Source organism: Aulostomus chinensis, chromosome 5 (assembly GCF_037954235.1).
Source record: "Aulostomus chinensis isolate RoL2024-O1b breed Wild chromosome 5, RoL_Achi_v1.0, whole genome shotgun sequence".
NCBI lineage: Eukaryota > Metazoa > Chordata > Actinopteri > Syngnathiformes > Aulostomidae > Aulostomus > Aulostomus chinensis.
Window position 1 is genome coordinate 26205324 of NC_141324.1, and position 13526 is coordinate 26218849.

Below are 13526 nucleotides of genomic sequence, written 5' to 3' on the forward strand. Positions count from 1 at the left end.
CTGGTTTCTTGGTCACACATCCACAGAAATGCTATTCCTCTGCTGTCCTCTCTATTCTGTCTCTCTGTTCCTAAGTTGCCCTTTGCTTTGAAAAACATCCTCTCTCTCTCCTGCTGAGATGAGAATTGATCGAAAACCTGATTACATTATCCTGTTGGTGGAAAAATATTTGAATTTGAAGTCCTCTTTAACACAAAGCAGTGCAGTTAATACTGTAGCCAGGGCAGAATGACCACTGCCAGGTGAGATTTTGAGTCTTGCTAACGCTCGCAGCACAGTGGGACAGGATGGCGTCATTCCCCTGGAAAGTATTACTATCCTAATCATAATATCCTAATTATGCAGGTTGAATAAATAAATTGTTCCTGTTAATTATACCTGGCTAGAGGCAGAATAATGCCATCCAGCAAAAGCATTAACCTGGAGAAAAAAAACAACAACAATGCATTATTACTCTGTTAACTATATATAACTTATTCAGACATACATCCCAAGAAATAATTCTGAAGAATATGTGTGGCTTGCAAATGACTCCAGAAAATAATGAGCATTGCTTTGCACAGCTGAATGAACAAGCAGTGCGAATTATCCAAGCTAAAATAACAATGGTTGAAACTCTAGAAGGAATAAAGTGAAGTCATTCAAAAACAATAAGCAAATCATGAATGCAGACCACTGTTTAAAAAGTACATACAGACTTTTCTAAATGCCTAAACAGGAACTCTTTTCCTCGTAATATTTCATTCCATACTATCAAGGAACTGAATTACGCTGATTATACCAATAACATGTCTCCTTTGTCTTTCAGGGTCTTGTTGGTCCTCAAGGTCCAATTGGGCCTCCAGGTGACAAAGTAAGTATGCAGGGAGAGCAGTCATCCTCTCAACAATCCCTCCCCCGATAAGTGAATTTTAAGTGAGGAACTCATAAGTGATTCTGCAGATACACGACCGTCGACACTAAAAGTAGCTCCTCTGCAGCATCGAGGCACAGACAAAAAATCGCCACATGCACTTAAAGCAAATACACATAACTACAAAAACAATACCTGCACTTAATGTTATTTTTTCAAGAGTCTTTATCCGTCATCATCTTTCTCACCTGCCATTATCTTTGTGTAGGGACCTCAAGGGAAACAAGGTTTGGCTGGACTCGCTGGTGCTGATGGCCCTCCTGTAAGTCCCACACTCTTCTTTTATGTTTTCATCGATCAGTCAAAATGGCATTATAATCAGATGTTTCTAAACTGAAGTCCTCTCATTTTATAGGGTCACCCAGGCAAAGAAGGCCCTGCAGGAGAGAAAGGAGCAGCTGTGAGTATTTTGTACTGTGTTTATTATGAGTGAGCTGTCAAGGATTAATCATAGAACATGAAATTATTTGTTAAAAAAGTTGAGTCTTTTAAGTTAATTCTACATTTTTTAGCCCACAATGCTACGTAGTTTGGCAGACAGGAAAAGTGTGACATAAACACAATGTAGATATCATGAGGTAAGCTGACTGACACATTCTACTCTGCAATTAACTATAACTGTGGGGAATTGATCCTTAGAGTTCGCTTGTTTTTTTTCTAATTTATTTGTCTATTAGATTTCAGCTTGTTTTACTTGTTCCCGTAGTGTATTGCTGCAAAGTCTTTGCAAATGTGTCAGAGATGAATGGAAATATTTCTGATGAACACTGCGCGTAGTCATGTGACTCCAATCATTTGGTCCAAGTCTAATTGTTGGAATGATTATAGGCCAATTTATAATCAATTACTCGTGGAACTGTGGTGGTCGCCTCATTGATTTGTAGACTGTTTTAAGACCTTAATAAGATTTAGATTATGCTCTGTGTGTGTGTGTGTGTGTGTGTGTGTGTGTGTGTGTGTGTGTGTGTGTGTGTGTAAAACCTCCCAGAATCAGGTTTTAAACACAAGTAACTGCTAAAAATGCTAGCAGGAAGCCAAACTACATCATCCATTTTTGATGTTACCCTGTATCATTGCTCATATGCAGGTTATGCAGACATTTGACAACCTGAATTTTTTTTTTAAAATATTTCTCTACATCTTTGGCTTCACTGATCACACATGACACTGTGTTTTCAGGGTCTTCCTGGTCCTATGGGAACCATCGGTTATCCTGGGCCCCGTGGTGTCAAAGTGAGTACAATCATAGTCATACAACACAATGTCTTTTCCCTGAGTTTTACGTTAAATCTGTGTACGTCTCTTTACAGGGAGCTGAGGGAATCAGAGGCCTTAAAGGTGGTAAAGGAGAAAAGGTAAACATCTCTTCAGTCTAGTCTTCTTCCTCTACATGGTTGACATATGGCATTTCTCTAAAATAGACCATCAGATTTGCAATTTCCTCTCAAATGGGATTTTTTTTTTTTTAAGTCAGTCAGAGGGAGAAAAAAACTCTTAAAGGTCCATCAGGTTGGCAGATAAGTCCTCATGCCACTGAGCTGTAATGGTTTGTGGAACATTAAACTAGAATGAGGCTGTTTGCTGCGCCGTTCCAGCAATGATTGATCTGCTGCCATTGTTTCTTGGATTGTTGAAGTTTGCTTGCCTGTTGCTAATTCTGGACTGTCTGGGAATGAGGTTTTTTTCTGAAATTATCTAAAAATATCACGTTTTAAAACTATTAGACCTCAGTATGGTCTTGGGAGAATTCCTCTGGGACAGATATTTCACCAGTGCATGTGAGGTCATGAACTAATAATAACTTATTGAATAAATTACCACAAAGATTTGTTTTATGTCTGAAAGACGAAAAAAAGCTTCAAATCTGTAAGTCTTTGAAAACTGCATTCTGGATTTGAACCACCAGATGTCAGTAGAGTAACATTCAGCCTGTGTTTTTTAGCGGCGTTCATGTGAATGGTTTATTAAAGTGGCCACTAGGTGTCACTATTAATCACTCTGAGGAGCCACGAAACTTTCTCCAAAAGTGCAACTACCATGTTAAAATTTCACCATGATTTCATCACTATTCAGTTAGTATTCCAGTCTTTTGCTGATTTTCCAAAGTAAACCATTTAACTGAAAGTCATTGGTTTTGTGTCTGTGGTTTGTGTAATATTGTATAAAAAAGTAAATCTGTCACTTGTAGGGAGAAGATGGATTCCCTGGTTTCAAAGGTGACATGGGTCTCAAAGGCGACAAGGTGACTTATCATCTGTAATATAGTATTATTTTCAGTTGTTTAAGGGAATAAAAATCAACAGTGGTGTCTTGTATTTTCATCCAGGGTGAGCTTGGTGTCGTAGGACCCAGAGGAGAGGACGGACCTGAGGGCCCTAAGGGCAAGGCAGGACCCAGCGGAGAGGCTGGTGGCATGGGCCAAGCAGGAGAGAAGGTAAATATCCTATTGATTTTAAATGTTTTATTGCTCTTTGTATGTTGAGTTGAGTATAGAAATCTTGCATACAGATGTTCAGTTAAATGTACTCAGTGAGTAAAGATTCATGCAGAGATGTAAACACACTCTAGGAATACATGGCTGCTTCGGATAATCATCAAGGTTGCTCGCCTTAAACGTAATACTCCCCCAGTAGCTGATGTTTGTAATGAGGTGAACTGGAAAGACACAGACTTGTAGTTTTGTTGCTATCCAGATCATCATGGAGCTGAGATTGTCTCCTCCACCTCCTCCTCAGAGCTCTGCAGTAGTCCCACTTTAATTGGCCAGATTTTCTCCTCTGACTTATGGAGAGTTTTCAGAATATTTGCTCAGACTGAAGCTGCAGTTTTTCTCTATAAAATTACTAGTAAAGCTTCTAAAAAGATATTTGCATTTACGTCATCCAACGCAATGGACCAAAGTAAAACTTTATGGTTATGAGTTTATAGCACTTTGCAAAGCTTCTGTGAGCTTTACTGCTGTCTAAAACAATGTCTCTAGCGATACACTGACAATTCAGCGTCTTTCTTTTCTTTTTCTTTTCTTTTTTTTGCTCTTTTTTTAGGGAAAACTTGGAGTCCCTGGATTGCCTGGGTACCCTGGACGACAAGGCCCTAAGGTGAATGATGAGAGCAATAATATACTCCACTAATCAACACTGAGAAATTCTTGTAGGATGTGTGCCTGCTGCACTGGGGAGTGAGAGATCAGGACCAGCTATTGGTGTTTAATGACTTAGTCAATGGCAATTCATCAGAGGAGACACTTGCTGTGATGTGATCAGTTGAAGGACAATCCGTGTTTGCCTCCTAGGATTTATTTAAAATATTTATGCATACTGTACGTGGATGTATATTGTATATATGTATTGAGTCTCTCAATGACTTCATAACCTTCCATCAAGGCCCTTTCATGTCCAACCTTGTTCACATGCTGACAAATCTTCTGATTTGCTGACTAATGTTTAAACCAACAAACACAAGCAGACACATTCTCACTATAACTCTTGTTGGGAACCTTGAGTGGCACGGTCACCTGCTGGAGTCATCATCTATCTTTCCTTCAGCCTCTTCCAGACACCATTTAACATTCTTGCATTCCTTGCACTGTAGCACTGACCGCTCTGCCGCAGCTCCACTATTAAGATGTGCTGCTGCAGCTGCTTTCTCTCTGCTGCTGTCAGCACTGACAGCTTGGCACTGATATGATGGGTCAGATACACCCACTCTCACAACATCCAGATATGCGAGTCTCCTGCTCTGTCTGTTAATGTCAGCAGGATCTGAGCCGAGCATGGCTCACAAATTAATAAGAGACAAAGTGATAGAGACACAAAGGAAATGAGATGGGAGTTCCTATCTAATTGTTCCAGTAATTTCTGAGTAATTGTCTCATTCCCTTCAATGACTAGATATCTCATTTTTGAGCAAACTTTTCCCAAATGGAATCAGTGTAACAAATGTGTAGTAGAGGTAGACAGTAGCAGTGATGATAGCGGAACAAGTTTTGTTTGTATCCATAAACACAAAGGTTCCCAGTGGAGTCCTGGATGAGATCTTTGTTTAGAAAGTTTTCAGAAAGGCAATAATAGCATCCTCTCTTTGGCACTGTATAAGCAGTCCCATGTTTATAGCCCGTGCTTGAGTTTATTTCTAAGAGCAGCACTCTGTAGAATGCATACCTCCGCTGAGGCCACTAGCTCACTCTTTGATCAACATTTGTCAGAGTCCAGACAGTGTCCTAATCATATATGTTGTCAAAGTAAATATGTCAGATTTTTTTCATAAAGGTCAAGTTCCACCATCCGATCCTATCCTCCCGATGCATCTCTCCACAAAATGTAATCTAAATCGGTGCAGAAGTAATGGTTGTGACAGGCCAACGGATAAACAAACCATCAGATGCAGCCGAAAATCGTATTTTTCTCGGCAGATATCTTATATTTGAAATGTCTATGGAGCTGTCTGTTACATAATAGGAAAGCTTTTCTAGACTTTTCTACTGTTTTGATTATTTTGAAGATACAGTATTTGTTTTCGACACAAACTTGACACTAGGTGAACCTAATTTGGTTGACTTTAGTGTTCAAAGTATTTTAAGCTAGATTCATTAGGAGTGTGCAATGAAATTGATACACCAGTACTTCACAATATTTTTGTTCATGGTTCTGTAACGACATTCCAGGCCCCAATTTTGTTATTTTATTGCAGTTTATGAGGACAACGTCCTAAACTGACCCATGTCATGACAACTTATCTGCATTTTACATGATAAAAGTATAGTATAGTCTGTTCAGCACAATCATGCAACTTTACATCAGGGAATTCCTATCATATCAGTCAAGAAAATTAAGTTCCTCTGTGTGTTTAATTTATACAGAACAACAAAAAAAAGCCTATGATCAAGATTGCACGGTATCATCGCTGTTAAAAAAAAAAAAAGTAACATAAACCTCGGGAGTAGTTTCAGTATCAGAATCAGATTCAGAAATCCTTTATTAATCCCTTGTGGGAAATTGTTGGATTGCAGTGCTCCATTTCACAGTAGAGATGAATAAGGAGGCAGTAACCGATCGAAGATATAGATAAAATAAGATAAATAGAGATGAAACACAATCTCAAAAATAGTAATACAAACGATATATAATAAAGAAAAAGATAAACAGAAAATCAAGAAGATAAAGTGGTATCTTTTGTACATATTTACATTTTTACACTAGTGAATGGGATATTTGTGTTATTGCACGATTTTAACAGATTTTTATCAAAGAACCATTTGCAGCCTTGATCCTCTTTATCAGACTTTGCATGATTTTTTTTGTTTTTGGCTCACCCAGTCACTCCTGGTTAACAGCCTTCCCACGCCGTTAATTTCAAATGCTTTTTCCACATGCTTCAGTGGACTGTCTTATCTCTGTGGCGCAAGTCAGGCTTGTCCAGAACCATCTCTCCTTCCAGTTTACCATAACTACACCTCTGTGAAAAACAAATTAAGCAGCATAGATCTCCCTTCATGCTCCTTCTCCATTGTTTGGCTCTTGCAATTCAGCCCACACCACCTTATTATTGTGCCCTTGCTTATCCTCTACAGTATTACAGACACTATACATATGCATGTGAGCAGTAATGAACACTGCATAGATGTGCGTTGCATCAGATAAGGATTTTCGCTCAAAGTCAGACATACACATGACCTTCCTATGTAGAGAATACAATAAATATTTAAATTACATGGTTTGAAGTTATATGTATTGTAGCTAATTCTGTATTAAGTGAGTTTGTATTGGAAAGCTGCTTGGTACACTGTTTTCCATCCAGCAGTGATTGCCCTCCCAGCGTTTGTTTGACTGGCACCATCACTGCTATCAGGGGGCGCAGCCTGCAAAAGCCCAATAACTAAATTGCTGATGGGTATCAAAGGGAATCTGCTGTTTCCCCTTCCTTTGTCTTTATTTGCTCCCATTGCCTTTTAGCTCCATATTTGCTTCCCTACTGAACGAACAACACAACAGCACCTCTCTGTCTGTACAGAAAGTCTTCAAATGAAAAAGAGGAGACTTTCCCTTTGGGTTAGTTTGATGAAATAAAAGAATGTATTTATGGGGATCAAAACAAAATGTAACAATCTGCTGCGTAGAGTGTGTACTGTTTGTAAGGATTTCACAGTTTCTCTATTCATTAGCCTCGGTCAATAAAGCACAAAAGGAATTTGCCTCTGCAGAATTTCCTCTGCAAGTTCATCCAAGTAGCTTTCTCAGAACTGTCGCTCTTTTCTGTCTTCAGTATCTCTTACTTTATCTTTTTGTGTCTTTCAGGGTTCCAATGGTTTCCCTGGTTTCCCCGGAGCAAATGGCGAGAAAGGAGCAAGGGTGAGCTGCAAAAATCATCATTCTCTTTCTTTTTTGTCATCAGTCACTAATGCTTTCATATGTACCAAAGAGAGTGTAAAACCTGCAGAACACGCAATCACCAAAGGGCCATTGTATTGTAGAAAACTTGTATACTGAGAAGACTGGAAATTTTTTTTTACTTTGACTCATTTTCAGAAATAGGACCCTGCATTGTACAGTAGTTCATTCCAAAGACATTGGATGGGCAAAGGGTTGAGGTCAAAGGTGTATAAGGCTACTGTAGTGTTAACTTTTGAAGCTGTTTTTCCTTTAGTTTAGTGAGTGTCAATCATTTCATGTAATTAGTCAGCCTCATCCCATTTTTACTTGGACTAGTTGACTGTGTTGTAGTCTTATCTGTGTCAAAGGAAACCCAAACGACTTTAGTTACATCTTGGTTTGTCAGAACAGGAAATGGCTTTCCCCTAACTGTTGCCACAAGGTACAAGGCACGTCATCGCCCTACATGTCTGTGTATGCTGCAGCATTAAGACTGTTCTTAACTGCAATGAAGGGATCTAGCACAAACTACAAAAAACAAGCCCAGAGAGACATACCAAAAATTCAAAGGAAAGATAGATTGTCCATGTACTTTTTGTCCTTGTGAAATCCAACGGACATGTTTTCAGATGTGTGAACGTAATGACAGAGTGGGCCTACTTGAAAAGGGTTACAGATGACAGGATGAGAGGCAAGAAAGGTGATGGGCAGGAGGGTTATTATTGATGAAACAAGCTTGTCTCGGCTCTCAGACAGACATTGAGAGGCAGGAACCTCTGGCCCCCGGTCCGCTACAACTGACAGGTAGTTCAAGCTGTCAAGTGCTTCTGGGTAACCACTTACTGCAGCGGTTTGATTATTTATTTTTGCTCAAACATGCTAAAATTGTTGAAATTAATGGCTTTCTCCAAGCCCTTTATGTTTTGGGCCATGTGTTTATATCTGCTGATGTACAATGAATGTTTTTCCCTAAATTTAAACTACTGTTTTTATTTCTTAGGGAATTGCTGGCAAATCTGGTCCAAGAGGGCAGCGTGGCCCAACGGTAGGCAATTTGACTGTCTATAAAGTCAGCTCTTCACATTAATGTATTATTGTGTTCAGATGAAATGCCTTCCCATTGTGTATCACTATAGGGGCTTATTTTCTTGTCTTTTGAGGGGATGTGGGCTAGACAGGCAATTGTAGAGAAAGGCAATAGACATTGTGATTACCTGCCCTTCATGCAATTGCTTTCTGTGTTTTTGTTGTTACATTTTGCATACACATGAAAGAAAACAGTAAAAATGTCTGTAATTTTTTTCTGTTGACACTTTTCATACAGGGTCCACGTGGTGGACGTGGTGCCAGAGGACCAACAGGAAAACCAGGTGCAAAGGTGAGAGCCAGGGCCATTTGTTATTTGTTCTACTTTTAACAAAAGTCAGCGGTAGAGTGACTTTCAGTAACCAAATGGTCAATGGATTCATAAAAACATTTATATACTTCAATTTTTTTTTTCCTCAGGGCACCTCAGGCAATGATGGACCCCCTGGGCCACCAGGAGAGAGGGTTAGTGTTACATTTTGTTTTCATCAGAAGTATTTTTTGCATATCAGGGTATAACTGCAGATCTGTGGCATCAAATAAATAGTGAAGATGTGGTTTAAAAAAATGAGTGACAAGTTTAAGAAAGTTAAGTTTACAAGCTAAAATACATTATGTTCCTCTTAGCTTCTACTCAATAATGAAAACTGTGTTGTGTCTGCCCTCATTAAAAGGGACCTCAAGGACCACAGGGCCCTGTCGGTTTCCCTGGACCTAAAGGACCAAATGTAAGTAGCTGCTGTCAAACTGTCGTGAGAGTTAGCGCCATCCACAAAAAGTTCATGTTGACACTTTTCCCATAAGCTCTTCAAATATTAATGCACTCTCACAACCGGGTGATTTTTGTGAACTGTCTACCTGTTCACCCCCCCAGGGCCCACCAGGAAAAGATGGGCTGCCCGGTCATCCTGGACAGAGAGGAGAGACGGTTAGTGGGCTGTTTTGTCCATGAGTGTGTTCCGCTGTGACATTTGACCCCAACCATCACGCATCAGCAACCACTCACTGCTGTTTTTGTTGTTCACTATCTCAGATAGGTCATACCAGTAATAAAGTGAAGAAGAACATTCTCATAAAATATAACACTACTTTTATTTCTAAAAAAAACAACAACTGATAGTCTTGAATGATGATTAATTGTGACACAAGCAGTCACAAGCAGACCTTGACATGTAGTATGTTTTAAACTGTACTCTATTATTTATGTAGCATCCACATTAACTCTGTTTTCTGTCTTCAGGGATTCCAAGGAAAGACAGGACCTCCAGGACCTGGAGGGGTGGTTGGACCTCAGGTAGATCTGCACTACCCTTCGCTATAAAAGTTAGACTCTAGCTCCTCACACATATCCTGTGTGTACTGTTGGATTGAGTTATGAGACACCGAAACTTGAGCTTGTACCAGATGGTCCCTAAAAAAACTATTCCCATGTGCACAGATTAAAATCAAAATGCATCAAATGGTTTTGAAAAGCTTTTGAATGGAAGATGCCTTTCGTGAGATGTGCAAGTAATGATGCATGGCATCAGTGGGCTGAAAATAAATGATTCCATCCCCTTAAGGCTTCCATTTGGTGCTGAAAAATAAGAAAGGTGGATTAAGGTAAATCGTTTTGTTATAATGTTAACCAGAACCGAATCAGTGTTCCATCTCATTTAAGTAACTGTGATTTCCTCTCATCTAAGATTTTAATGTGACCCTGTTGTCCCTGGTAGGGTCCAACTGGAGAGACAGGACCCAGTGGTGAGCGAGGACATCCAGGTTCCCCTGGTCCACCTGGTGAGCAAGGTTTACCTGGATCTGCTGGAAAAGAGGGTGGAAAGGTAAATTCAGATTTTGCAAAGACTTTTTAACAAAAGATTCAAAAAGCTTACAAGTCATGAGGACTTACATGGATTATTCCAAATTGTGGAATTTGTTTTTACGTGACTGGGTTGTGGCCAGAATTGACGGAAATGATCTTAGATGGAATAAGACACATTGTATTCACATCTTTAATCAGATTAAGTTATTTGGTGCTGTGGAAAAGTACATTTCCATTTGTTAAACTGTTATGCGATGATCTCATATTTGTAAAGGTACAGATCAGGAGGTCTCTGTTTAGCTGTTTTATAATCAGGTATAATAACATGGTAGAGTTTGTGAAAGCTACAGTGATGCAGTGCAATTAAAAACTGGACATTATGTCATTAAATGAATGGTGCATTTTAGTCTGCTGTTCCATCAGTAGTTGGTTGTTAAAAGGGGAAATCATTATTTCCGTGTTTTCCTGTAGTAATAAGGTATAATTTAGGCTCAGATTGATCATGTTAAGTGTTTTACTCCGCATTTCTTTTGTTGGACAAATATGTTTTCACCCAAAGCAATCTGACATTTAACAACGGTATATAAGATGCTACATAAGTGCACATTGTTTTGTCTCTCTGCAGGGTGATCCAGGTCCCCAGGGTCCCAGTGGCAAGCCAGGCCCTGCAGGGCTGAGGGGCTTCCAGGGTGCAAGAGGTCTTCCAGGGGCCATGGTAACACACAGACCACCCACGCATTAGTTTAGACTTTTACAAACATGCTCAAAAGTGCTCATACAGCAGAAATCCTCCTGGATCCTAAGAAAATACCCTGTTGAATTTAACTCCAAACCCCAAATATCCGACTAACTACCTGCTGTTTCACCAAATGTCAGCCTGGGCAGTAGACCTGCCCAAGACTGGCTCACACAGTCAGAGTAATTGGACTGATCCTGATACTTCTGCTTCCAGTATGTTATCTTAATGTAAAATATCACTTCAGTCAACAACTTGAGCAAGTTTTCTTTGCAGTAAAAAGTAGCAAATTTAAAAAAAAAAATTCATTTGTAAAATTTAAGTGCTAAAATTTGCAAGTAAAATGAGCCAGTAAGTTACTGACTCATATATCCCTCTTACACTGTTAATCTGTCAAACTAAAACAGCGCGCCTGCTAAAAACATTCCCCGTTTACTGATTAACCTTAGAATAGCTGTTTAATTGTGTTGTTTTTGACAGACTAGTGTGTATAAATCCATGACCCTCTGAGGATTTGCCAAGAAAAAGTGCCAACAGGCAGCAGAAGTTGGGGAGCATTGAGAGACAGAAGTCTGCAGTTAGAGCTTGCTAATTGTAGTTCCCTCTCCTGAAGGAATCCTTGTTGGTTTTGATCAAACAATTAATCAAAGCACTCTAATTCAAACCCAAACTTTGTGAGTATATCCCCTGCAATTTGACCTGCCAAGTAAACCAAATTAAGTCTCATAAGACATGGGCGTGGGTGAGAATGAGTTCAAGGAGACAGAGGATGACTGTGAGAGGCTGATAGAGGATCAGCTTGAGGGACTGTGGCTGAAGCTCATTTCAAGGCAGACCATTAAGGAAGTGCACAGCAGTCCAGCCTAGACCTTAGCACCCTTCTGTTTGCAGATGCAAGCAAACAGCCTCCCATGCTCTCTTAATGTGATTCCATCCTTTCACACAGATACAAACATACATGCAAGTGCACATTTTGTTGAAGTAGTCTGTTTCCTGAAGTAGAGAGAGCTATTGCACAAGTAAGCACATGCATAAAAAGTTTATATATTCTTTTTTTGGGTAAGTGAGGGTTGGATTTATACACAGTCACTCTTTTCATTCAATCTCTCAGTCTCAAGGCACAGTAGCGATATACAAGTCAATAAATAATTTTTTGTGTGTGGAATTTGGGAAAGTAGAGAGCCTGCTTGGCAGCAACTGCACCCTCTGGCTCTGTTGGAGCCTGTAAATTAGTTATTATAATGAAAGCCTTTACTGTGTCTGGTGAACTGTGTTTTCCATATGCACTCTCAGCCTCCTGGTGCTATGATTCAGCACAGGCATTGCAATTCCAGGGCCAGGATCTCAAGGAAATGACAGGAATCCAGAGACAGATGGACTATAGCTGAACTCCTGGCCTACTGCAGGCTACAAAACCCCAGTCACTCTTTCACTTTTTAATTTCCTTTGAAGATAATTAAACAACTTCTTTTTTGCATGAATAATATAAATATGCCTCGAGATTCAGCCAATCTGTGGACTGTAGGCTAAGTAAATGTTTTGTCTCATTCCTTCATGAATTTGTTTTTGTGTGTACCATTCATCATCATTATTTATTTTCTGAACATGGTGAATTAAGACAATTCATACCACTGAACTCTTTTCATTTGCAAGACGAATATTTGATTGCTTAAAGAGCCACGTGATTTTTATTTTTTTTGTCTTCAGAAGTACTTTTGAAGCTAGTCCAATACGTAACTTCCCTAATGTAATTTAACTAATGTAATGTGGAAATGTAAAATCTCCAGCACATACAAACTGACGCTGAACCTTTCAGTGAAGAAAGAGACATCATGGTTTGAGTCAGGCAGTAGCGAATGTGTTTAATTGTCTTAAAAGGTAACGTAACTTTCTTAACGAAATTAAAAAAAATCCAATTTTTTATTCAAAGCACTCTGTTTTTTTTAAAGGCCAGGAGAGGATCTCTAATCCCAACTTCTGATCACTGCCAGAACCCTGAAGTAACCCTGTTAATGAGCTGCTGCCTCCGTAAATTCAGCGCTTATTATAAGCAGATACTTCGTACGAGCCGAATGAGAACTGATGCACATATGGCATTTGCTTCAATTTACATATAATACAATATTTATTACTCATGAAAGACATGAAGAGATGTTTGCATGCTTGTATATGGACGATATTTTGTCCAAAATGCTAGTTGTATGCCTCCCTGAATCCAAGGCTTCCACATGCCCAGAACTCATATATGGCTAATTATGCATCAACACACATGGAGACAGACGCACATACACTCACACTTTAAGGTCCATTTGACAGCTGCGATTACTGCTCTTTGAATGGCGTTGAGTGGGGGCCAGTGGTGAACATCATCTAACCCTATCCTGTCCTCTGCTTTCAGGGTCCAGCTGGCTTAAAGGGAGGAGAAGGCCCTCAGGGCCCCCCTGGCCCTATTGTAAGTAGCCTGTTTCTATGGTTACCTCATTTCTGCCTCAGAAATTGCAGTAAAAAGTGACATGTGCTTTTGAGATCAGCTCTATGCATCTCCGTTACCCAGTCTTTTAGCAGCTAATGATGGTGTAGGACCAGGCAATATGTTATTATATAGTGAAATAGTTACAA

At 39.6% G+C, this 13526-nt stretch overlaps 1 protein-coding gene across 3 annotated transcripts in view; it reads left to right on the plus strand.

Annotated features, from left to right (window-relative positions):
* LOC147261933 (collagen alpha-1(XI) chain-like) overlaps positions 1–13526 on the plus strand; it is an 86037-nt gene that overhangs the window by 47226 nt on the left and 25285 nt on the right. For all 3 annotated transcript variants that reach the window (XM_086204245.1, XM_086204246.1, XM_086204247.1), the window contains 18 exons: positions 809–853; positions 1122–1175; positions 1269–1313; positions 2093–2146; positions 2224–2268; positions 3102–3155; positions 3240–3347; positions 3958–4011; positions 7207–7260; positions 8282–8326; positions 8606–8659; positions 8788–8832; positions 9042–9095; positions 9242–9295; positions 9608–9661; positions 10083–10190; positions 10797–10886; positions 13306–13359. In XM_086204245.1, the coding sequence (XP_086060371.1) occupies positions 809–853; positions 1122–1175; positions 1269–1313; positions 2093–2146; positions 2224–2268; positions 3102–3155; positions 3240–3347; positions 3958–4011; positions 7207–7260; positions 8282–8326; positions 8606–8659; positions 8788–8832; positions 9042–9095; positions 9242–9295; positions 9608–9661; positions 10083–10190; positions 10797–10886; positions 13306–13359 (1071 nt within the window). The remainder of the gene's footprint in view (positions 1–808; positions 854–1121; positions 1176–1268; positions 1314–2092; positions 2147–2223; positions 2269–3101; positions 3156–3239; positions 3348–3957; positions 4012–7206; positions 7261–8281; positions 8327–8605; positions 8660–8787; positions 8833–9041; positions 9096–9241; positions 9296–9607; positions 9662–10082; positions 10191–10796; positions 10887–13305; positions 13360–13526) is intronic.